The sequence below is a fragment of the Liolophura sinensis genome, chromosome 1 (assembly GCF_032854445.1).
Source record: "Liolophura sinensis isolate JHLJ2023 chromosome 1, CUHK_Ljap_v2, whole genome shotgun sequence".
In the NCBI taxonomy this organism is placed as follows: domain Eukaryota; kingdom Metazoa; phylum Mollusca; class Polyplacophora; order Chitonida; family Chitonidae; genus Liolophura; species Liolophura sinensis.
In genome coordinates, this window is record NC_088295.1 from 58,279,545 (window position 1) to 58,302,716 (window position 23,172).

The window sequence follows — 23,172 nt, forward strand, 5'->3', positions numbered from 1 at the left end:
TGGTATTACTCCTCTTGCGTATATGTCATTGAGATTTGCTGGCCTCTACTCTAAATTTCTGTACTCGTATCTCTTCGTAGGCGGGGCAGCTCCTCCTGGAGGCTTAAAAGCTGAATGAAATGCTTTGTTTTTATTTCTTATTAAGTAGTTTAGGATGTAGGCTAACATATAAAAGTACATCAAATGTTTTTAATTTTCACGGAAATATTCGTCCTGGGCATAAAGAGATCAGCCAGCTGTAACATGTACGTGTGTTAAGTTACTCACACAGTTTCCCTCGCGGAGTGTGAAATACTAAAGCGTGAGGAGGTGAAAGATTCTGTTTTGACGTACTGGAATGGATTTAATTTTTTTTATTGCGATTCGTAACCCACAGTTTGACAATAGCTGTAAACCAGGGTGCAACACAGCGTTTAAACAATGCCCGGAGAGTGGCACATGTAATGTTTTAGTAAAGTTCTGAAGTGTATGGACTTTGACGTTGTTCCTGATATCAATATAGAACTTATCAATACATCGACTTCTGTTTTTAACATTTTCATGACCTATATATCCCTTGAACTTTCTGCACCCTAAGACGCATCCTCTGTACTTAGACATGTACCCCAAATTTGTCTGATTAATTCACATACTGCTGTGGGCTCTAAAAAGGAGCATCTTTTACGGTGGTCTGTAGCGCCCCAGAGAGCATCAGTGACATCATATCCATCAGTTGTACTTGAAATAGTTCGTTTCAATGTTCATGCCGTAAATGCGTACATGTAATCATGTAGTCTTTAGTTACCGGAAACCTGATGTGACATCACTAGCCCCAATATAAGCAGAAAAGTACGCCGTTTAATGCAAAGTTTCACAAGTATGTTACTAATTTAATAAAATTCTATTGGGTAATTCACACTGTTTAGGTGGGCAATGTCTAAAGGCCTTTCATCTGACATATTCTTCACGTTAGTGTTTTCTTGTCTTTAAACATTCTCCTATTGACGTTATAGGTCATTACTGTGTTGTAAGGCGGGGTGGGAGATCAGTAACAAACTGGTGTTCATCGTGATGTCGCGAGAGGGTCAACATACTTACATGTATATATAATTGACAAAGAGCAGAAAAATACCTGCAGGAATACCTGGAGAAAGTATTCTAATAGGCATCACAGATCTAGAATTACGTACAAAGGTTCATGTTAACGTGTAAAACAAACAAAGGGTTTTGGTTGTCATCTGGGTTGACGTTAGGCTCATTTCAAATTTGTGCAGTAGAATGTAAAAACTTGTAAAGAGTGTCAGTTTCATTGAGGTTACCTGTGGCCTATTTTTACTTCCTGAATGACAATGTTATATTTTGGGCTTTTGAATATTTAGGCTGTGTCGAGATTTCACGGGCTAAAGTAGACCGTTTGCCTCATACAATATACTGTAGCTGAACGTGCAACAACTTGTATAAATTTATTCGAGGACAGATACATCAAGCGCACGTTTTACATGTACCTGGGCCAAGAGACGAGCAGAAATAATGAAGGACCTACTTACGGCACTTCTCAGCTTGTGGCAAAGTAAGTACAGATACATAGTGTTTGCACAAAACAACAGAACCTGATTACATGCATTTACCGGAGAGCGACATCTGTCTTCAACTACTTGACGTGTACATTGTATGGTTTTTATTATCAGTTTAGGCTGCATAAGCACATGAATATTTAACTAAAAGATTGTTGGCTTGTTGACATCCTTGTTTCAGTCTTGTCTGTCTCCTGTCAGTCAATCACAGCACCAGGTGATGTCGTGGCCGGTCGTCCGTTTACCCTGGAATGTAAGATAACCAGACCGGCAGGTGACAGGAATAGTATGGTCTGGTTTAGTAGCTATAATCAGACGATATACCGAATATACTCAAGCCGTGAGTGTACACCGTCAATACCACTATTACCATCACCATCATCGCCAGCTGGGTTATCAGGCAGTTGTCAGAACATCAACGGTGAGGAGGTTTACACATTGACAATAGAGAACGTCACAGAAGACACGGGCCAGGTCAGATGGTTATGTCAGTATGCAGGCGGGAATGTCATTGTTACTCTGGATGTTCAAGGTAAATGCATAGCATACGTTGTATTACGTTGTATAGGATTAGTTTACATTGGAGTTACTTATCCCCTATATACTCCTCCCGTGACTGTACATCGTCAACACCTCTTGCACCACAATCACCAGCCGGGTTATCAGGGGATGTCAACACGTCAATGGTGAAGAGGTTTACACAGTCACGATACAGAACGTCACCATAGATACGGGCCGGGGCAGATGGATATGTTATTATGCAGGCAAGAGTGTCAGTGTTACTCTGGATGTTCAAGGTGAATGTATATCATACAATGTATGTGGAAAACCGAACACGACAAAAAAGACGCTGAAGGTTTTGACAATGTCACTTAATCCGTTGCCCTAAGGACCTCTGCCTACTAGGAGACTTTAAACGGGTCCACGAAATGTATTTGCCAAGCTAGAGCTAAGTGGATAAAATCTGTTACAGTAATGCACTGTCTTTCTTATACAAATGTAAATGTTGGGATATCCTTTACAAATATTTGTGATAAAACATTAGAATAGGAGACCAGATTTGGAAAACCCTCCATTTTTCTTTCATTTCAGTAAAGGTAACCCAGGTTACTCTGACGAACTCTCCAGGTGTAGTGTTAGCCGGTGATCCCACCAACTTAACCTGTGTGTCATCGCCCAGTAAACCCCAGGCTTGCATAAGGGCATACATACGGAGATGCGATAATGTCCGGGAGTTAGACCCGCATAACTGTAACGAGGATACCAGCTCGGTACAGACTACAATCCGGACAGTGACGTTTACAGCTAGCGCCGAGGAGAACGGAGCCGAGCTATACTGTAACGCCTCCAACAATGTAACGGATCCTCCCGTACGCTCACAAGTCTACACACTCAATGTATACTGTAAGTATTATATTGTGTAAATTGGCTGTATCCGAAAAGAGAGAAAACCAAGTATGTCGACTGCATACAGGAGAATAATGTGTGACAGTTGAGTTTGTAATTCAATCAGTTTTCAGACTAAAAATGGATTTTTAAATGAGAGATTGTATATAGACAAGCTTCAAGTAAAGGAAAAAACACATATAAAAGGATACCTTGTGTGACTGCCACTGTTTAATGAAGTGTAACTGGCTTTTTTCAGGCCATTTTATATTTTTTTTATGACAAGTTGCGTTTTATTATTTAGGCTACGTAGGGAGCAGAATATTGGGCATCTTTAGTTAAAAGTCAAAAGCTCTGCGTCTAACTTCAAACCAGAACAGGTAAACTAATTCGAGTTTCTAACTAAAGGCCTGTATTGACGTACATGGAACGTCACGTGAAAGACGTTGACCATGTCGCCCCTTACGTGTACAGACACAGGGTTCTTATGCTGTGCTTGAGCTATTGGCATAGCCTATCACCTCCATTTACAAGAAATTCTAAGAGAACCATTTTCAGAGTCTTAGTCATAACCCTTCTTGGTATCGAACGAGGGTACCCCTGACCCAACACTTGGTATCAGCAAAGCTGATAAATTATACAGCATTTGTGCACTTGCTAGTTGTTGTACAAACAAAAGTGTCCCTAATTTAACCATGGATGTGGAATGTTCTTGTTCACAGTAACATGCTCTTGTGACCAGTTGTTACCTGTTGTGTGTGTGGAATATGCAGGGTAGTTCACAATACATTACAATTTATGCTATTGTCAGATCCTCCACGGACAGGCGTCCTCCTGTCAGGTTATGTTAACAACACAGGCGTGGAGCCTGGGGGAACACCGACCTTGACCTGTCAGGTGTTGTAGCATTTAAAGAAACAAGTGAAAATACTTAAATGCCTCCATTTTCTGTACTTAAGATGCAGCACATGGGCAGCTATGTTAAAAACGCCGTTCTTGACAATAATAATTCGATGATTATTTATTGATGAACGATGAAAACTGAAATCACCATAAGAATGTCTCAGCAGTCAAACGTCTTGATAGCATGAACGTGACGGAGAACTCCAGAATAGAGACAGACATGCTAGACAAGAGTATGAATTGAATGTTTCCCAATGGTATAATTTTGACAACTTTAACATTGATTAGGAATTGTTAGGTGAACTGTCTTAACTTTATCATACAGCCAATAAATGCCCAACGACAGTCGTGGTTGGTGTGTTCATTACATTTGGACCTGGTAACGTACAGCTCCGTTGAGATTCGGGACAATCGGGAAACACAGTCACCGTCACAGAAAACGGCAACATGACATTTACATGTGCCAGTGGTGAGTCCAATCCTGCTGCCGTTCTCACCTGGTACAACAACACCAATTCTATTGCAGAAGCAGAGATATCAGAAGTGAGCTCACAGGGAGGGCCCAATCTCGGGTACCTCGCCACACAGCGCTATATACGCTATATTTTGCGAGTCAGATCGTCACGTACTGTTTGTTTTTAGCAGATTCACCCCGAATATTGTGTAACTCAACTCAAGTGACACTGTTCGAAGGACAAAGACTAAAAATCTCATGTGACGTAACATCCAACGATGATGTCGTCATCCACTGGTATAAAAGTGGCTGTCGAATTGATGACGTTGTGACGAACTCCCAAGGTCCATCTCGGCGTGACGTCACCATGTCGACGGTGGAATAAGAGTCAGCAGAAGCGAGGCTTTCCGGCGTGTGTCAGATCGAGGCTACGAACAGAATTGGGTCATCAACTAGACAAATAAGAATAAATGTGATGGGTACAGTATTTTAATTACTTAAAGTAGACCTGTATCACAGCAACAGGTAATGTGTAATGTCATACCACTGACCTACACTCGTGACTGAAGCGTGTGCGATATGTGACGAAGTCCGTTGTGCTATGCAGTATGTTTTACACGTTTGTCAATCTTCTCGTTTACAGATTCACCGCCAGTTTGTGGACAGAAAAATGTCCTTGAAGCCGGAGTCAGTAAAGGTGGTATGCTTGCCATAGGCGTTGTTATTGGTATTGCAGTCGTCACTATCATTGATCTTTCCATGATTTGCTGGCGGCGTCGAAAACCACAATCAGCAGAAAACAATGGTTAGTTTTTTGCTCTTACCTATGTACACAGTTGTTTTAATAAGTGTGTTTAATGTGTACCGGTAAGACATGTGCATATCAGTTGGATCTATATGTCATGATGGTCTTGTTAACATGAAATATTTTGTAAACATTTTAGTTTTACTAACATGGTGTCACACCTTCGGCGCAATCCAGTGTACAAATACCTCACGGAGAAAGGGGACAGTACTCTGCATTTTTATCTTATCTCGGAATAGTGAAGGCTGGTTTTAAAAATTCTGGATACGGATTCAGATCCAGATTACAACCAAATTACAAATGAAATAAGGGTTGTTTCTTCTCACATGGCGAAGAAGTTTAATGGAAATCCCATGTTTAACTTCTTTACGACATCTGGCAATAGCGACGAATTGATTAAACATGGGTGTATCCCAGTGTATATCGTATCACCATCAAAGTGGAAATGCTCAGTGGTTGTATTAAAATTTGTACGAAACACAGACATTTGACAACAATTCCATATCTTTTCTTGTCCTCAGAGCACAGGTTTGACCAGGAGAATACAAAACAAGTCATGAGGTATACAATTAACACTATGTGTTGTTTTTACAGTCCGTGATCAGAAATGTCCTCTACTAATGTTATTATGTTCTCGTTTGTTATTGTATCTGCAGTTTCAAGCATGAAATCAGTGCCCTATGTTATGAGCCAGGTATAAGTCTTTAGGTGGTGGTATGGGGGGGGGATGGGGTGGCTCCGTGGCTCTGTTAGTTAGTACGCTAGCGCAGCGTAATGCCCCTGGAGTCTCACACCAACTCACTGTGAGTTCAAGTCCAGCTCATGCTGTCTTTCTTTTCGGCCGTACGTGGGAAGGTCTGACAGCAACCTGCGGATGGTCTTGTGTGTGTGCCGGAATTCCTACCACCATAATGCTGGCCACCGTCGTATAAGTAAAATATTCTTGAGTAGGGCGTAAAACACCAATCAAACAAACAAATAAATGACCTTGTTGTATGTTGTTACTTTGGCAGGGTCATAGAAGACAAAGGTATAGAAGAAAGAGTTGTGGAAGATAGAGGTATAGAAGACAGAGTTGTGGAAGGCAGAGTTGTGGAAGACAGAGTTGTGGAAGACAGAGTTGTGGAAGACAGAGTTGTGGAAGACAGAGGTATAGAAGACACAGTTGTGGAAGACAGAAGTACAGAAGACAGATGTATAGAAGGCAGAGTTGTGGAAGATAGGGGTATAGAAGACACAGTTGTGGAAGATACGATTGACCTTGAACATGTTTCACATGGTAAACTCAACATTATGTTTTACGCACACAAATATTTGGAACATTATGTAACAAAGAACTCAGTTCTTTGGGTAAAAACATTTGGTGAATATTACTTATTGTAAATAATTAAACTGTGTTGGATTCAAACTTTCACAATGAATTGAAGTCAGATGTTCACTGATGGCGAATCTTCGCTTGTCACAGGTCACTATGAGGATCTGGACACCACACCCAACCCAGGTAAGATATTTCTGATGAGCATCACCCAATATCCTTAATCTGATTTAATGTGACATTTTGAGTAAAATGTTTTGCATACCTTTTAATTGCTTTGGTGAGCTTTACAAAATTAGTAACATTTATTCTGCCTGATTCATATTACAGGTTGCTGTAAGCTATTTTGAGTGAATATTTGTTAGAAGAAGTGTTTCTCCGCTTTTACCATTCACTGACTTGGCAGTTCTAGAACCACTGTCATAACATCAAAAATTTTTTATTCTCGTTGCTGGTTTCGTAAGCAAGACATCCTGATGTGTAACGTGATTTTGGAGAAAGGCTAACGAAAAAGTTTATTGACGTTTTATGTATATGCACAGCGTAGCACGAAAGAGATAAATACGAAAAAACTCCCATGCTTAATGTGGCGGTACTGCTCAGCAATCGGCCGGCAGTTCTTGGCATTGTGGTCATATTCTGTACTGACTTTTCCGTGTGTTTACACTCATCAGGTCCACATTGCGAGGAGCTCCCAGGAACGACGGCGTCATCTATACCTGGTGAGCACAGAGTCTACGAGAATGAAACCGTGGTATGAACATAAAATGTGATTTTAATATCAGGCCATGTATTTGATAACAGAAAAAATTACTAGCATGTATATGATGGCATAATCCGTTACATTTTGAAAGGCCAAATGAGGGAAGTGTTGTGATGTTGGAAGAAATGTTAAAAGCGATTATCACTAGTACGTATCTACAGCCCCTTATTAATCCTTGTTAGGATTTAATTGAATTGGTCCATTATGGCTCAATCCCACATTGGCCGTACTTTAGATAGATAAAGTAGCATGAGTATGTATGCAAACCGGCATTGTCAAACTTCTGTGAAACTAATGAGACCGAATAGTCGGCGGAGTGAAGAAACGCCGAATAAGGTCTGCAAAAGCCAGTTGCTGAGAGACATCAACATGTAACGGTAGTGTAAACTTTGCCAACGAGAGGAGGAATGAAGTTGAAATCTCATGCAAGTGGAACATTATATAAATATGTACTTTTTTAAACATGTAAATGCTTTTTGTTTTATGTAGCTGTCCTATTTTATGTCACACTGTAATGAATCTGGTGATCATGTATGAAAGGAAAACTTATCATCGTGTCCTTGAAACTGACGATGAAAGCTATACTAAAAGCCCAGAACAATGCACGGATGAGCACGAACATCGGTGAAGGTAATGACCGACAGCTAGAACTGACCACTGGCCGTAAGCCATGGTCAAACTGGTGGAAATAAAAGCCAATTGCTCAAACCGATCATGTCAGCTTGTTTTTGTGTACAACATGCAATTCTGCGGTGTTCTTAAGGCTTAAATGACCCTGTGTTAATTTGCTGGTTTGTTTAACGTTGGAGTTTAAAGACCCTTTTCATCATATTGTTTGTCAAATCATTGTTTCGCGACACTGACTATTTGCTGGAAACTAGTCACAATGCCGTTATGTTTATGGTTCTACCTGAATTAAATGCCATGCCGACGACAACAGACAAGACTCATTCAGTTTTTTACAGACTGTCTCCCCTCGTCGGGTTCTTGAGAAACACTTAAATCACCAAGAGCTGGATTCGAACCCGTAACCAAGTTATTCAAGGCCTGGGAAACTTCCCACAGTATTTATGTTAGATATGACAGGCTGAAGAAAATGTATTTACTTTAGTCCTCCAAGGATAACAGGTCAGCATGAGCTTGACTTGAACTCACAGCGACGGGATTGGTCGGAGGTTTCTGGGTTCTGGCGTGCTAATCCCCTGAGCCACGAGGACCCCTCATTCCTGCCATCACGTCTTTTTTATATTTCTTATTATCGAGTTTAGGATGTGGGCTTACATGAAAAAGTACATCAAAAATTCAGTTTTCTTTAGCTTGATCGATGACATCATTTCTGTATATTTCGATCATTGAAGGGAAATATGCATAAATCAGAGTTATTAAGAAACATAAAATATACATTAAAAATGAATTGTTCTCATTTCACTTAACTCCATACCTTTCGTTTTATAGTATCTCTTCATGTATCCTTTAATAAAAAAACATTGACTACATTTATAGCCTGTTCGTTCTTAAGAATTGATAAGGTGTCACATATAGACGTTTGGATGCACTTTGTTGTGCGATTCTGTGAAATGGTTTTTGGTAGCGCCTTTGGTGTCGAAATCGTTCCACATAGCGATGTCAGATTAACTCGTTATCATAGGATCTGTAATGTAGGGGCAAACAGGTCAGAAGCTTACGTGATAGGGACATCAAGCATTGCTTGAACTATACTGTTGAACAGCTGTACAGAGATTAATCTCCTCGAGTACTATTCACGGGGATGTTCGTCGTTGAGTCCTATACGCCATGGACATAAAGAGATCAGCCAGCTGTAACATGTGCGTGTGTTAAGTTACTCAGACAGTTTCCCTTGCGGAGAGTGAAATACTATAGCGTGAAGGGATGGAAGATCATGTATCCACGTACTGGAATGGATTGAATTGTTTTTATTCCGAATTGCAACCCACAGTTGGACAATAAATGTAAGCCAATGTTCAACATAGCGTTTAAACAACGCCCGGGGAGTGGCACGTGTTATGTTTATATCAATGTTGTATATCAAAAACTTATCAATATGGACCATATCAATATAGAACTTATCAATGTAGAACTTACTTATATAGAACATGTGAATAAAAAACATATCAATACAGAGCACATCAACATGAACCATATCAATATAGAACATATCAATACACAGTATATCAATACAGAACAACAATATATACCATATCAACAGACAGCATATCAAGATAGAACATGTCAATAGAGAGAATGTCAATGTAAAAAATATCTGTATAAAGCATATCAATACAGAGCATATCATTATAGAACAAATCAATACAGAAATATCAATACAAAGCATATCAATACAGAACTTATGAATGTAGAACTTATTAACATAGAACATATCAATAAAATACATATCAATACAGAGCATATCAATATTGAACATATCAATACAGAGCTTATAAATGCAGAACACATCAATATAAAACATATCAACACAGAGCATATAAAATATAGAACATATCAATACAGAGCATATCAATATAGAACTTATCAGTATAGAAGATATCAATATGAAACATATCAATACAGAGCATATCAATATAGAACATATCAATACAGAGCATATCAATATAGAACATATCAATACAGAACATATCAATATGGAACATATAGATATAAAACATATCAATACAGAGCATATCAATATAGAACATATAGATATAAAACATATCAATACAGAACATATCAATATAAAACATATCAATATAGAGCATATTAATATAGAACTTATTAATATAAAATATATCAATGCAGAGCATATCAATATAGAACTTATCAAAATAAAATACATCTATGTAGAGCATATCAATATAGAACTTATCAAAATAAAATATATCATTGCAGAGCATATCAATATAGAGCTTATCAATATAAAATATATCAATGCAGAGCATATCAATGTAGAGCTTATCAATATAAAGCATATCAATGCAGAGCATACTGATATATATTTTTTTATTTGACTGGTGTTTTACGCCGTACTCAAGAATATTTCACTAATACTACGGCGGTCAGCATTATGGTGGGTGGAAACCGAGTCCGGGGGGAAATCTCCGACCATCCGCAGGTTGCTGCCAGACCTTCCCACGTAAGACCTGAGAGGAAGCCAGCATGAGCTGGACTTGAACTCCAGCGGCCACATAGGTGAGAGACTCCTGCTTCATTACGCTACGCTAGCGCGCTAACCAAGTGAACCACAGAGGCCCCCATAAAGCAATGTAGAACATATCAATATAAAACATTAATACAGAGCATATCAATATAGAACATATCAATATAGAACTTATCAATGTAACACTTATCAGTATAGAACATATCAATACAGGGACTACTTATTAAAACTATCTCATGACCTCTATATGCCTTAAATATGCTGCAACATAACATGCATCCTCTGTACTCATACATGTACCCCAAACTTGTTTGATTAATACACATAGCGCTGTGGTCTCTGAAAGGGATTTTAAGCAGCATCTTTTACGGTGGTCTGTGGCGACCCAGAGAGCACCAGTGGCATCATGTTCCATCAGTTGTACTTGAAATAGTTCGTTTCAATTTGTTTACATATATATTTGATTGGTGTTTTACGCCATACTCAAGAATATTTCACTTATACGACGGCGGCCAGCATTATGGTGGGAGGAAACCGGGCACTGCCCGGGGGAAACCCACGACCATCCGCATGTTGCTATGTGACCGTTCCACAGTTCGTTCATGCCGTGAATGCGTAGATGTAATCCTGTAGTCTTTGTGTTTAGTTGCCAGAAATCTGATGTGACGTCACTGGCCCCAATATGGGCAGAAAAGTTCACCGTTGAATGCAAAGTTTCACACGAATGTTTCTAATTTAATAAAACTCTATTACATAATTCAAACTGTTTTGATTCTTCACGTTAGTCTTACCTTTAAACATTCTCCTTTTGACGTAAGAGGTCATTGTTTTGCTGTAAGACAGGATGCGAGATCAATAAGAAAATGGTGTTCCTCGTGTTATCATACGCGACAGGGTCAACATACTTGCAAGTATATTTGATGGGCCAAGAGCGGAAAATGGAGATATACCCGTAGAAAGTATTCTAACAGGCATCGCAGGTCTAGAATTACTCATAAAGGATCATGGTAACGCGTGAAACAACCAAAGAGTTTTTGTTGTCATCTGGGTTGACATTAGGCTCTTTCCAAATATTGTGTAGTAGAATGTGAAAACTTGCACAGAGTGTCCGTTTACTGGCGTTACCTGTGGCCTATGCTCAGTATTTTTACTTCCGGATTGACAATGTTGTCAACATTTTGCTTTTGACAATTTAGGCTGTGTGGAGGTTTCACGGGCTAAAGTAAGCCGCTTGATTTTCAATACTTTAACTGCCTCATACAATGTACTGTAGCTCAACCTGCAACAAGTTTTATAACTTTGTGGCAAAGTAAGTACAGATACAAAGTGTTTGCACAAAACAACAGAACCTGATTACATGCATTTACCGGAGAGCGACATCTGTCTTCAACTACTTGACGTGTACATTGTATGGTTTTTATTATCAGTTTAGCTTGCATAAGCACTTGAATGTTTAACTAAAAGATAGGCTTGTTGACGTCCTTGTTTCAGTCTGTCTTCAGTCAGTCAATCACAGCACAGGGAGATGTCGTGGCCGTTCGTCCGTTTACCCTGGAGTGTAAGATATCCAGATCGGCAGGTGACAGGATTAGTTTACATTGGAGTTACTTATCCCCTATATACTCCTCCCGTGACTGTACATCGTCAATACCTCTCGCAATCACCAGCCGTGTTATCAGGGGATGTCAACACGTCACGATACAGAACGTCACCATAGATACGGGCCGGGGCAGATGGATATGTTATTATGCAGGCAAGAGTGTCAGTGTTACTCTGGATGTTCAAGGTGAATGTATATCATACAATGTATGTGGAAAACCAAACACGACAAAAAGGACGCTAAAGGTTTTGACAAGTGTCACTTAATCCGTTGCCCTAAGGACCTCTGCCTATTAGGAAACTTCAAAAGGGTCCACGAAATGAAATTTGCCAAACTAGAGCTAAGTGGATAAAATCTGTTACAGTAATGCACTGTCTTTCTTATACAAATGTAAATGTTGGGATATCCTTTACAAATATTTGTGATAAAACATTAAGATAGGAGACCAGATTTGGCTTATTTTAGTAATGGTAACCCAGGTAACTCTGACGAACTCTCCAGATGTAGTGTTAGCCGATGATCCCACCAACTTGACCTGTGTGTCATCGCCCTGTAAGCCCCAGGCCTGGATAAAGGCGTACATACGGAATTCCGGAAATGTCCGGGAGCTAGACCCGCATGACTGTAACGGAGATACCAGCTTGGTACTGACCACAACCCCAAAACTGACGTTTACAGCTAGTGCCGAGGAGAACGGAGCCGAGATGTACTGTAACGCCTCAAACAGTGTAAGGGCCCTCCCGTACGCTCACAAGTCTACCCACTCATTGTACAGTGTAAGTATTATGTTGTACAATTAGGCTGTATCCGAAAAAATACAGGAGAATAATGTATGACAGTTGAGTTTGTGATTGAATCAGTTTTCAGACTAAAAATGGATCTTTAAATTAGAAATTATATATAGACAAGTTCAAAGTAAATTGAAAAAAAAAACCATTTAAGAGGATATCTTGTGTGACTGCCACTGTTCAACGAAGTGTAACTGGCTTTTTGTCAGGCCGTTTTATATTTTCTTTATTACAACTTCTTTTTCATTATTACGGCTACGTAGGGAGAAGAATATTGGGGATATTTTGGTAAAAGTCAAAAGCTCAGCGCCTAACTTCAAACTAGAATAGGTAAACTAATTGAAGTTTCTAACTAAAGGCCTGTATTGCAATGTGCATGGAACGTCATGTGAAAGACGTCGACCATGTCGACCCTTACGTGTACAGTCACAGGGTTCTTATACTGTACTTAATTTATTGGCATAGCCTATCACCTCCATTTAAAAGAAATTCTAAAAGAACCATTTTCAGAGCCTTAGTCATAACTCTTCTTGGTATCGAACGCGGGTCTCCTCTTATCCGACACTTGGTATCAGCGAAGTTGATAAATTATACAGTATTTTTGCACTTGCTGGTTGCTGTACAAAAAAAAGTGTCCATAATTTAACCATGGATGTGGAATGTTCTTGTTCACAGTAACATGCTTTTGTGACTAGTTGTTACCTGTTGTGTTTGTGGAATAGACAGGATAGTTCACAATAAATTACAATTTAGGCTATTGTCAGATCCTCCACGGACAGGCGTCCTCCTGTCAGTTTATGTTAACAACACAGGCGTGGAGCCTGGCGAAACACTGACCTTGACCTGTCAGGTGTTTCTAGCATTTAAAGAAAACAAGTGAAAATACTTAAATGCCTCCATTTTCTGTACTTAAGATGCAGCACATGGGCAGCTATATTAGAAACGCTGCTCTTGACAATAATAATTCAATGATTATTTATTGATGAACGATGAAAACTGAAATCACCATAAGAATGTCTCAACAGTCAAACGTCTTGATAGCATGAACGTGACGGAAAACTCCAGAATAGAGACAGACATGGTAGACAAGAGTACGAATTTAATGTTTTCCAACGGTATGATTTTGACAGCTTTAAAACTGATTAGGAATTGTTAGGTGAACTGTCTTAACTTTATCATACAGCCAATAAATGCCCAACGACAGTCGTCGTTTGTGTCGTGGCTCATTACAGTTGGACCTGGTAACGTACAGCTCCGTTGAGATTCGGGACAATCGGGAAACACAAGTCACCGTCAAAGAAAACGGCGACATGACATTTACATGTACTAGTGGTGAGTCCAATCCTGCTGCCGTCCTCACCTGGTACAAGAACACCAGTTATACTGCAGAAGCAGAGATATCAGAAGTGAGCTTACAGAGAGGGCCCAGTCTCGGGTACCTCGCCACACAGCTCTATATACGCTATATTTTGCAAGTCAGATCGTTGTCTATGTCACGTACTGTTTGTTTTCAGCAGATTCACCCCGAATATTGTGTAACTCAACTCAAGTGACACTGTTCGAAGGACAAAGACTAAAAATCTCATGTGACGTAACATCCAACGATGATGTCGTTATCCACTGGTATAAAAGTGGCCGTCGAATTGATGACGCTGTGACGACAAATCCCCGAGGTCCATCTTGGCGTGACGTCACCATGTCGACGGTGGAATATGAGTCAGCAGAAGCGAGGCTTTCCGGCGTGTATCAGATCGAGGCTACGAACAGTATTGGATCATCAATTAGACAAATAAGAATAAATGTGATGGGTACAGTATTTTAATTACTTAAATCCGCTATAAAATTACCAAAACATCTTCATCAAGAGATACAAGTATACATGTATATATCTGCGTGGTAAAACGCGTTCCCGTTAAACACTTTGATATCAGTCTTCTGAATGAAAAGCTTTACCTTTGAAATAACGAGGAAATTAAGCCTTAGACCGGAACCCGTGTTGTATCTTGTAGGATTATTATTGTTCTAGCCAAACTTGTGGAGCACTTCTATACTTCTTACAGCGCATGCCCCACTGTCTAAGGTTCGCTTTACATCGCTGTTTTTTTTTACAAAAATCTTCAATAACGCCATGGTCATTGTGGTCACGGTGATCTTTATTGATAAACGTTGATCATAGGTTCACATTAGGAGATTAGTGATAAGGCATTAAGCCGAAACAAGCCCACATCCGTCCCACAGGCTCCAAAGGTCGAGCTTCTCTAGTGGTGACACTGATATAGAGGCCGTAGAGAGAGCGACACAACTGCTGTAAGGAGTAAGGAGCGCATTCAACAAACTAAACGATAAACCAAAATTTAGGACAGATGAGGTATAATTTAGCTTTGGGTTTTGGATTTGATTACAAATTGAACAGATTTTCAATTACCAATATGCCATAGACTTATCGTCTATCACGTTTAACAAACCAAAAGTGGCGTGGACAAAACCGCAAGGCATGGTATCTTGTTTGAAAATAATGCAAGAGATATGGGAGAAAATCATTGACCACCCCTGTATAAGGAGACAAATTTTATTCAACCTGAAATGGTGTTCTAAACCGAAAACGTCAGCCTGAAATCACCATTGTTGCTTGAAAACTGTATTATTTATTTTTCATTGTTAGAAGGTCAGTTTATACCAAAAGAGTTGCGGCTGATATCCTGTACGGAAAACCAGACTTCTCTTGTATGGGCGTCTGGCATCGAAGACTCTCTGGTGGAGTACTATAAGCTGGAGTACAAAGGAAGAGAGAAGGGTTGGGAGGGAGGACTGGTCAGAAATCCGGGAAGGATAAAACTTGTGGAGACGAATGTGAACAATCTACAGACTGGAGTGTTCTATCAGTTCAGACTTCAGCCAAACTCCGGCATAGCTTTGTCGCAGTACGCTACAACAAACTGTACTATTCAAGGTGGGTAAGATTTGTAATCTTTATACCGTCGAGATACTTTTGCACACAGATGGGTCAGTTTGAACGGCAGTCTAGGAAAATATTCAAGACAAAACACCTTTTCGCTTATTTGTAGTTTATTAGGTAAGTACAAATACATCAATAGAATGTTGTTGTAAATGTATAACTCCTTAAAGTTATGAACTAATATCGGTTTGTCAACTACCACATTAACCGCCCGGAAGGCATTTACAACTGTGGAACTCGGTCTTGTCACCTGAGCGTGGTTTCAAGCTTGCGTACTCTTTCACATGTTAAAAACAGCACACTTGTAAAGACCGAGCCCGTCTGGTGAATACATTAGGATTTCCGGGGACTAAGTTTAGAAGAATGAAATAAATTTCACAACTTAGTGATTGATCACTTCGGAGGAGGCCAAAAAACACCCTCTTGAGTCCTATTGGACCTGATTTGATAGGATGAAGATGAAGCTAAAATTAGACTTGTATCACAGCAACAGACTGTGTAATGTTATACCATTGACCTACACTCTTGACTGAAACGTGTTCGATAGAGTTACGAAGTCCTCTTTTACACGTTTGTTCACTGAATCGTTTACAGCTTCACGGCTAATCCGTGGACAGAACAATGTCCCTGAGGCCGGCGTCAGTAAGGTGGTATACTTGCCATAGGTGTTGTTATTGGCATTGCAGTCGTCACTATCATTGATCTTTCCGTGAGTTGCTGGCGGCGGCGAAAACCACATTCAAGAGCAAACAAAGGCTAGTTTCTTTCTTTTACCCACTTAAACAGTTGTTTTAATAAGTCTTTTTAATGTGTACATGTAAGACATGTGCATGTCAATTGGAGCCATATGCCATGATGGTCCTGTTAACATTAAAACATTTTAGTTTTACTAACATGAGGTCACACCTTCGGCGCAGACCAGTGTACAAATATCTAACAGAGAAAGAGGACAGAAGTCTGTAATTGTATCTTATCTCGGCATAGTGAAGATTGACTTTTAAAATTCTGGATACGGATTGAAGTTCAGATTACAACCAAATTACAACTGTAATAGGGATTGGTTGTTGTGCCGTAGAGAAGCTATGACACAAGAGTTTAATAACAGAGTTTAATAAAAATCCCATGTTTAACTTCTTTACGACATCTGGCAATAGCGTCGAATTGATTAAACATGGGTGTATCCCAGTGTATATCGTATCACCATCAAAGTGGAAATGTTCAGTGCTTTTAGGAAAATTTGTACGAAACACAGACATTTGACAATAATTCCATATCTTTTCTTGTCCTCAGAGCACAGGTTTGACCAGGAGAATACAGAACAAGTCATGAGGTATACAATTAACACTATGTGCTTTTTTAACAGTCCGTGATCAGACAAGGCCGCTGCTATGGTTACTATGTTCTCATGTGTCGATGTATCAAGCACTTTGTGGCTGTCCCTCAATCAAGAAAAATCCCCAGTTTTGTTTGCAGTCTGTAGTTAGTGAGTAAATAATCAAGCAGTTTTCATATAGATATAGAATACAGGAGAAAAGAAAATGAAATGGCTGCGTACTGTTACATTGACAGGGTTGTTGAAGACAGGACATTGGAAGATAGAGGTGTTGCCGACACGGCTGGCCTCGAAAAATTTCCACGCGGTAAATTTAACTTTATACGTGTTTTATTTTTTTGTTTTTTTTTCTGTCTTTTTTCCGTTTGAGTATTGGGAACATTCTGCTGTAAAGAAATATTGGGCCTGTGTGAGCCATTTTGTAAAGACTGTTAAAGTACATGTACTTTGGCTCATATTAGTACGCGATTTTTTTTCTCTTTATCAATGGAAAAATTAAAAATGAAGACATTGATTTCTGATCTTCACTGATTCTCTAAAACGTAACATAATGACAGCTTGTATTCGGTTGCTTGTTGCAGGTCACTATGAAGATCTGGACACCAGACCAAGTTCAGGTACGATACTTTCATTTAAAACTATGTCCTTGTTCTGCTTCAAGATGTTATTCTGAACAAAACGTGACAAATAATTCTGTAAAAGTAAAGTAATTTACACCAAACCAAATCCTAAATTTAACCACATTTCATTCCATTCTAGCTTCTTTCTTTTGCAAATGAAGATTTCGCCCCAAGAAATTTATCCTTTTTACTCTTTTTTGTCTTTTCACAAAACGTCCTATATTCTTAATTTGAATACGGTTAATTTTAAAAGTTGCTTGTCTGAGGAACGCCTTAACGTCATAGTTGAGGTTCAAAATGATTGATTTTTATAAGCAACGTAAAAATGCCGAAAAGAAACCCTTGGCTGAATTCTGCAATGCTCCTCACAGATCGCCCATATATTTATAAGTGCCTGCTTTTCTCATGTTCTGTAATACCTTTACATGTGTTTTCATTCAGCAGGTCCACATTACGAGGGGCTCACAGGAACAACATCGCCATCCACATCTCGTGAGAACAGAGTGTACGAGAATGCCACTGTGTTCTGAAGACTCAATGCAATTTTTGTTATCCGGCCATAACAAGATAAATACTAATTCCTGAATCATAATCTTTATATGTGAAGACGACATACATGTACTTGTAATTAAACATATCGTTATGAAATAGTGAGAAAGTTTTTAAATGTTACAATAATATATCAATGTTATAATAACAAGTATATCATAATCTCTACGGGATTCTTAAAACGAGCCGTTATGTTGTTAAACATTAAATATTGTTTCTTGATAGAGAACTGGTCCATGTGATCGCCTTCTTATTTTACTCTCAATTCGACTGCATGTAAGGACATCAACAAATCAACCACTGGCCACAATCCGAATTCGAATTCACAGTGCTGAAAGGAGTGAAAACTTGAGGAAATGAACGGAACCTTCCGGGACCAGTCATATCGGAGTGTTTCTGTGGACAACACATTGCCTTAACTGTCCAGAACACACAGTTCAGCAAATTTTCGGACATTTCAAGACGATGCTCCACATTCTAGTAAACAGGGGCCAATGTCCATATGCTTATGGTAGTATACAGATATAATAGATCGCCTTGCTCAATACACCATACATGGCCTCTAGCCCACCCATCAAGTTTAGTCCGACTAGACTTTGGCGTGCCCCTTTCGAAACCGTAAAGTATCAATTGTAGGTCTGACTCAGCAAATACTTTCCCTTCCCTCTACGAGTGGGGGCAAAAAAACAGACACAGTAGTTGCTGGTTTCCTGCCTTGAACGTGATGTCAAAATACGTTTTTTCAGCGTTGTCCGCCATGTAGTCCTAAGCACTTGCAATGCACACAGCATTTGATTGGTGCGTCTGAAATTTTCTGTATGCATAAATCCGATCTGATTGGATAACGGTTAAGTTCTGTTTAATTTCGATAAGAAGACGTGGCCGTCGGACTAATATATGATACGAGTTATAGCGTAGCAATATACCTGATTTAACGAAGATGGATGTACCTGAGGAACTTTTGAACTGGATTGGTATAGTTCCCAAGTTCTGGATTCTAATGGGTGTACTGGTGAAGTAATGAAGCCATTAGTTCCCATGATCAGCGAGGGACAGATCATGCACTTGTACCAGTTATGAGCGCAAATTCCCACGCAGTGATTTGTGTCGTCTTGCACGCAGTCCTTTCGTTAAGAGCATCATACATATATATCATGACCTCCATTTCATGATGATCTTGTCGCACTCTACTGTATATGCTTTGCTCTCCGTCCAGGAAGGTCTGCCTGCAGCCTGCAGATGGTCGTGGGTATCCCAGGGCTCTGTCAGGTTTCCTCCCACCATAATGCTGCCCGCCATCGGAGGAGTGAAATATTCTTGAGCACGTCGTAAAACACCAATGAAATAAATCAATAAATAAATATATATGCTTTGTGTGGGTAAACCCTGAAACACATTGGACGACTAAGAAAATGTCAACGAACTAATTATCGTATTCTACGCATTATGTCTAACAGATAATTGATTTGCGAAATCCAGAACGGTGTGATGTTTAGAAGGTAAATAAAAGCATTTGCATAACAACGCTCATGCAAAGAGTGACATTGCTCTTTGCTCTCTATGATGAGGGAAAGAATCCAGAAATACCACACACAAATTCTTGTAGTAATTACGTCTGACGTTAATTCAAATCGTCACACAACACACAAGATCTAACAAATACACTGTTGACCATAAAGTTGGAATAAATTAATTCGACGACTGAATTCGGAGTTATTCTAATTGTACGCGGTATTGAATGCTTGATTATGGCGTAGATATCAGCATTACACCAAATGTTGGTCTTTTCTACACATATCAGCCTATTGTAATCTTTAATGGATCGATTATAGGCTGTAGAACGGCGTAAAAACAAAAACTGGCATTTTAAGACGAAAGGATTGAAGGCTTTACTGCAATGTCTCCATATCACAAACATAAACGTATTTGTTCCCTTCGTATTATAAGTTACAGACAATACAGTTTGTAAGAGAAACAGTCATTAATATCTCGTATGACCACCCCTGACACGAATCAATGCGTCAAGACGTCGTTGCATGCTGTCGACCAGATTGTTAATGAATTCAATGCGCAGAACGTTCCACTCATTGATTAGAGCCTGTGCCAGTTCTTGCAGATTTTCAGCAATATTGTCACGTGCGTTGATGGCTCGCCCTAACTTATCCCAGGCATGTTCTATTGTTTTCATATCAGGGGAACACGATGGCCAAGGTAACTGCTCCACCCCTTGTGCCCGAAGAAATTCTCGTGTTGCAGCGGCCCTGTGTGGTGTAGCGTTGTTGTCTTGCAAACGAAAATTGTCTCCATAAACCCTTCGTGCGTATGGAAGGCAATGGTTTTCAAGGATATCAATGTACACGACGGCGTTGACGTTTTCGTCGGGCACCACCAACGGCGTTTTTCCACCATAGTGAATACCGGCCCAAACCTTTACTGAACCGCCACCCCCTTGATTGTTTTCCTGCACACAGTTATCTCAAAGGCTTTCTCCTCGCAAACGACGAACCCTTTGCCTTCTGTCCACAGGTTTCAGGAAGAAGCGACTCTCATCCGTGAAGAGCATATGTCGCCAATGCCCTAACTGCAATTGTCTGTGCTCCCTAGCCCAGCGAAGCCTTTGGACTCTATGTTGGGCGGTTAGGCGGGGACATTTGGTCATACGTCTTGCTCGATAACCATGCTGAAGTAATCTGCGATTCACCGTTGTTCGGGAAACATTGATTCCGTAATGCCTCCGCCACAAACGGCGAAGATGGTTCGCAGACATTTTCCGGTTTGTGCGAGAGAGATTGAGCAGTCGGCGGTCATCCCGTCTCGTAGTCAGTCGTGGTCGTCCTGGAGTTTGACGTAGCCGCAAATGACCCACGTCTCGATGACGTCTGATGATTTTGCTGACTGTACTTTGCGATATGCCTACAAAATCGGCAACATCGGACTGTCTGTAGCCTTCTTGATGGAGGGCAATCACTCTCCGGCGTATTGGCATTGGAGTAGCACGAGGCATAGCCGGAATCCCCGCTACACTACTTTTTGTTCCATGCGAAACCGAGAACTCCGTTATGCGCGAGGTAATTTGACCTCTCTCTGAATGAAGATCACTGGAGAAGCACCAGGCACAGGGCTTTTTATCACTACCATCAGAGCCTCTTATGTAATTCTCATATTAGCATAGAATAAAACATTTTTGTACTCGTAGTAGAGAGAGATTATGCATCAATTCGTGTCGGCTTATATTATTTTTGAGGCGAAAAATAATATTAAACTTCTGGGATTGTGGCTAAAATATTTTATTCCAACTTTATGGTCAACAGTGTATTACAATACGAAACATGTACAGGCTATATGCAGAACCTTTTGGTATATATAACTATCCGAAGGATAACCCACTGCGTCAAAATTAAAACTATTTGTCTCATGGTAAAGTCGGCGTGACAGGAAACATTTGTGGTCTTTGTGTGAATAAATGTTGATGGTGCATACGCTCAAACGACAGTCTAATTATTTACACTTTGTTTTTTCGAGGCTTGTACTGAATGTTGTTTTGGTAAATGATCTTGTGTGTGTTACCCAGGAACGTCCATCATGAGTGACGCCTGATTCTTTGACAGTCCTCAGTTTCGACGCCTACATTTATACGCTATTGCCTCATTATAGGGAGATCTTGTTCTCTGGCTACAAATGACAATGAAGGCCGCGTTATTATGATTATAAACGCACACGTATCTTTACAGTTTTCAAAACAACCGACTACCAAGATAGTAAAGGAATGCCCAATTTGATCCTGCCACACATAACATTCAGGTACTTGTCTGATTGTTGATTATCGACAGACTCCAGAACGTTCCTTAACTCTACAGAGCCCAGTTTCGTACCTGAAGGTGGGGTTATTGATGGGATGCTATGTTAAAGGCAAAGAAGTACATGTCAGATGAAAGATCGATAAATGTTGTCCGGAAAAATAGTTTGGTTTATTTTTTAGAATATTTTTCGACTGAGTAAAATGCATTTAAACTTTGGATTCTACTGTAGCCTTTTCTGACTATGTTGGGACCAGTGATATCACTTGAGCTTTTTGCCGCTGGACACACACAGAGGTCATCTTGTAACGTTGACCGCAAGTGTGTCAATATATTTATACGCAGTGAGTGGAAATGTTCTGAACAAAGAACTGAAGTGGTTTGACAGTACCTAGAATGTTGCACATTACCCAGCAAACAGGTGTGGACTTACTTTCTTTGGTTGGTTGGTTTTACATAAGTTCCATATTGCAGACTGAAGTCAAATTTTCAACCGTTCATTTTTGAAAAAAAACCCCAAGAAAACAACCTAATATGAAAATGCCGAAGGATGAACTCACTCTCAGCATCATGAATGATTGCAAAGCTGACGTCTGAGTACTAGTTGTGCTATTGCAGCTGACCCGACGTGTACATACCTATATACATCGTGTAATCCGAGTAAGCTGTGGCCTCAATGTAGGTTTTATTTTTACTTCCGGATTGACACTGTTATGTATGTATCTAGCATGGGTTAGTCTGGTTATGTAGATATTTTCACGGACAGAGTAACGCAACTTAAATTACAACAGTTTAGCTGTCTTGTTGCCCAGTGTATGGTGCAGTAACAGGGAACTTCTATTCTGGAATGGAGATCTGTGCATCGAGCGCACGGCCTACCAGGCCTACCAAGCTGACAGTAACAATGACAAAATTACTAACTCTGTTTGTCAGCTTTTGGCAACGTAAGTATACTGTGTGTATGAACCGACAAAATCTCCTGAACTATGTATAAAATGCACCTGGACTGTTTGAAACTGAACCTGGACTGTATGTAAAACTGCTCCGGCTAGCACAGCGTAATGACCCAGGAGTCTCTCACTAATGCGGTCGCTGTGAGTTCAAGTCCAGCTCATGCTGCCTTCCTCTCCGGTTGTAAGTGGGAAGGTGTGCACCAACCTACGAATGATCGTGGGTTT

General features: G+C 40.0%; 1 protein-coding gene across 1 annotated transcript; it reads left to right on the forward strand.

Annotated features, from left to right (window-relative positions):
* Positions 1 to 1,420: 1,420 nt before the first annotated feature.
* LOC135462594 (uncharacterized) lies at positions 1,421 to 18,178 on the forward strand. Its single transcript, XM_064739821.1, has 8 exons — positions 1,421 to 1,549; positions 1,735 to 2,085; positions 2,646 to 2,957; positions 4,940 to 5,101; positions 16,986 to 17,025; positions 17,265 to 17,335; positions 17,610 to 17,645; positions 18,093 to 18,178. The coding sequence occupies exons 1-8, from the start codon at positions 1,510 to 1,512 to the stop codon at positions 18,176 to 18,178; spliced, it is 1,098 nt and encodes a 365-aa protein (XP_064595891.1). The 5' UTR covers positions 1,421 to 1,509.
* Positions 18,179 to 23,172: the final 4,994 nt, after the last annotated feature.

Bases quoted from the DNA above. Each gene is read 5' to 3' on its own strand.
- LOC135462594 (XM_064739821.1), top strand. From the start codon at position 1,510: ATGAAGGACCTACTTACGGCACTTCTCAGCTTGTGGCAAA. The intron at 1,550-1,734 runs GTAAGTACAGAT...TCCTTGTTTCAG, and splicing joins ACTTCTCAGCTTGTGGCAAA to TCTTGTCTGTCTCCTGTCAG. The intron at 2,958-4,939 runs GTAAGTATTATA...TCTCGTTTACAG, and splicing joins CTACACACTCAATGTATACT to ATTCACCGCCAGTTTGTGGA.